Below are 3,601 nucleotides of genomic sequence, written 5' to 3' on the forward strand. Positions count from 1 at the left end.
CAGTTCACTGACTTCACTCCACGCCTCCATAGTCCACACCACATCTCACGAGTCACGCCCTCACGGTCTCATCGTCTCCACTCTCCACTCATTTTCTCCGTTCTCCATGTTCTCATAATCTGTAATCCCCCGTCTCCACGCGACCACGCTGTTCCACGGACGACTTCCACGGTCTGCTGGTCTGGGTGTTTGGCATTCGACTTCCACAAACCACAGCACCACAGCACCACACCACCACTTTTCGGCTTGTACCCAGTCAGGACCGAGACTCCGACTACTCTCCGAGTCTCCGAGTGTCTGTCGTCCGACAGTGTCCAGTCCAGGTAAAATTTTTAATTTTTTTTTCTGTTAATTTTTAATTATGTGTATTAAGTGTATTTTTTTATGAATAACTCATTATATTGTTAATAGTATATATGTTATTACATGTTTAAATGTTTAATTGAGTAGATAAATTTATAATTTTTTTTTTATTTTCAGTGACCAGTGCTCAGTTTTTTTTTCCTGTTAATATTTTATAAAGTGTTTTTTTTATGAATAAGTCATTCTATTATTAATATTACATATGTAATTTACATGTTTAATTGAGTAGGTAAATTTATAATTTTGTTTTTACTTCCAGTGACCATTACTCTGTTTTTTAATTTTTTCTGTTAATATTTTATAAAGTATATTTTTTTATGAATAAGTCATTATATTGTTAATATTACATATGTAATTTATATGTTTAAATGTTTAATTGAGTATGTAAATTTATAATTTTTTTTTAGTTCCAGTGCCTAGTTTTGTTTTGTTATTTTTTTTTAAACTGCCAGCCAGTACCCCCACTGCCCAGTGTGTTATATTGTTGTGCTAATTGTTTTAAATATTTAATTGTTGTACTAATTCATTAATTATACTTTATATATTTCACAGATTGTTGTGAATGTCAACACACTCAACTGAGATGTCTGATTATGAAGATGAAGCAATCCAAAATGAAGGGGTTAGCGTTGATGCAAATGCAAGTAGTAAAACACCCGGTGCCTCTAAGTCAAAGAAACGAAAAATTAGTCGAACAAAATCTGAGGTATGGGATCATTTTACCAAATTTGAAAATGAGGCACATAAAAAAAAGCTAGGTGTAATTATTGTGCAAAGGAACTTCATGCTGACACTAAATTGAATGGCACAAGTTCTTTAAAAGCTCACATTAAAAGCTGCCCAAAATGTCCCTATAGTAGTACCGACCCTACACAAACCGAACTAATTGCCCCTTCATCAGAAGGAGAGTCTTTAAGTTTTGGGAAATTTGATGCAACTGCAATTAGAAAGTCTGTGGCTGAAATGATCATAATTGATGAATTGCCTTTTAGGTTTGTGGAAGCAAAGAGGTTTAGAAAATGCATGTTTACTGCTTGTCCTAGGTTTCGTATGCCATCTAGATGGACTGTTGCTAGAGATTGTTACAAGATTTATTTGGATGAAAAGAAAAATGTGTCCAACATTTTGAAATCTTCTTGTGCTAGAGTTTCTCTTACCACTGATAGTTGGACATCATTGCAAAGAGTGAATTATATGTGTCTTACATTGCATTATATTGATAATGAATGGAAAGTGCACAAAAGAATACTTAATTTTTGTCCAATTTCTAGTCATAAGGGAGAAGATATTGGTAAGGCAATTGAGAAATGTTTGCGGGATTGGGGACTTGATAATGTTTTCACTATCACAGTAGACAATGCTAGTTCAAATGATGTTGCTACGGGGTATTTGAGGAAGAAGTTCAATAATTTGGGTAGTTCGATTTTAGATGGGAAATTTCTTCACATGAGATGCATTGCTCACATTGTTAATTTGGTTGTGAATGATGCTTTGAAGGAAAATAATGAATCAATTTGTCGTGTTAGAGGGGCAGTGAGATATGTGAGACAATCACCATCTAGATTGCAAAAGTTTAAAGAATGTATTCAAATGGAGAAAATTCAATCCAAGGCTTTGTTAAGCTTAGATGTATGCACTAGGTGGAATTCTACTTATCTTATGTTGGATTCAGCACAAAAGTTTGAGAGAGCCTTTGAGAGATTTGAGGAGCTTGATCCACATTATGGTCATGACCTTTTGAATAGTGAAGGAATTCCTGACCATGATGATTGGGAAAATGTTAGGAGGTTGTGCATGTTTTTGGGTCATTTCTATGATCCTACTGTGAAAGTTTCAGGCTCATTGTATGTTACTTCAAATACTTATTTTCCAGAAATATGTGAAGTGTATTCTATTTTGCGTGATTGGATAAAGAGTCGGGATTCACATTTTAGTTCAATGGCACAAAGAATGAAAGATAAATTTGACAAGTATTGGGGAAATGTGGACAAAATGAATATGTTGTTGTATGTTGCAACTGTGCTTGACCCTAGGAGAAAGTATGTGTATGTTGATTTTTGTTTCAAAAGGATGTATTCAAATGATGAAGTCTCTATATTGTCCAAAAAGCTTAGACAAGTGATGATGGATTTGTTTAATGAATACAAGAGGTTGCATGAATCTTCTTCTTCTTCAGTAGTTGAGACTTTTCAATCAAATGAGATTGTAAGTGAGGACATGCCTTCTATACCTCAACCTCCAAAGAAAGGGAAACAAAAAGCTGTTAATAAGGAATTCATGAAGTATTTGGAAGAAATTGGTTGTGCTAATCAAATCACAGAGTTGGATAAGTACATTACTGAACAACTTGAGAATGGTGGTGAGGATGATGAGTTTGATATACTTAATTGGTGGAAAACAAATGCGCATAGACTTCCCATTCTTTCAAGCTTAGCTCGCGATGTATTGGCTATACCTATTTCCACTGTTGCTTCTGAATCAGTGTTCAGCACAGGTGGTCGAGTTCTTGATAGTTATAGGAGTTCTTTAACTCCTAGAGTTGTACAAGCTCTCATTTGTGCTCAAGATTGGCTAAGAAATGAAACTGAAGACTCAATTGATGGTGAAATTGAGTACGAAACGGGAGAGATTGATAAAGTTGACTTGGGTATATCTTTCTTTGCTTCTTATTTTTTGTGTTAAAATATTAAGTTATAAACTTATTATTTCTTATTGATCTTTATCTAATTATTTTTAAATTATTTGATTTGATTTTAGAATTTTCAAAGATTAGTTTGGAGCCCGTGATTGATCAATAGAAGTTGGAAAAGTTCTACTATAAGGTAAAATGCTAACTTGATAGTTGATATTTTGAAGGAATCAATATTTTGCTAACTTTATTACATTTCATTTGATAGGTTTGAATTTTGAAGGAATTGAAGATTTTAGGGATTTGAAGCTTGCATTTTTATGGACTGTTTTTCAATCTTCAAAAGTTCAAAGGATTTGGCAGAATGTTCATCAATCTTTCATCAACTATTTTATGTAGTTTGTTTGTAATTTTTTTTTAAATTAATGTGTTGAATGTTGGCGTTTGGACTTTGGACTATTTCTGTAATATGTTTGTGAGTTGTGAGTTTGGAGGTTGGACTTTGGACTTTGGCAGTGGCTTCTTGTGTTAGGCGGTGGGCAGTATGCCATTGTGGTTTATTAATTTGGATATTAGGATGCCAATCTTGGCAGTGGAGTGACTAAACAT

General features: G+C 34.0%; 1 protein-coding gene across 1 annotated transcript; it reads left to right on the plus strand.

Annotated features, from left to right (window-relative positions):
- The first annotated feature begins 946 nt into the window (after window positions 1–946).
- LOC116005877 (zinc finger BED domain-containing protein RICESLEEPER 2-like) lies at window positions 947–3,391 on the plus strand. The gene is made up of 3 exons (XM_031246113.1): window positions 947–1,069; window positions 1,141–3,010; window positions 3,261–3,391. The coding sequence occupies exons 1-3, from the start codon at window positions 947–949 to the stop codon at window positions 3,389–3,391; spliced, it is 2,124 nt and encodes a 707-aa protein (XP_031101973.1).
- Window positions 3,392–3,601: the final 210 nt, after the last annotated feature.

This window comes from Ipomoea triloba, chromosome 15 (assembly GCF_003576645.1).
Source record: "Ipomoea triloba cultivar NCNSP0323 chromosome 15, ASM357664v1".
In the NCBI taxonomy this organism is placed as follows: Eukaryota; Viridiplantae; Streptophyta; class Magnoliopsida; order Solanales; family Convolvulaceae; genus Ipomoea; species Ipomoea triloba.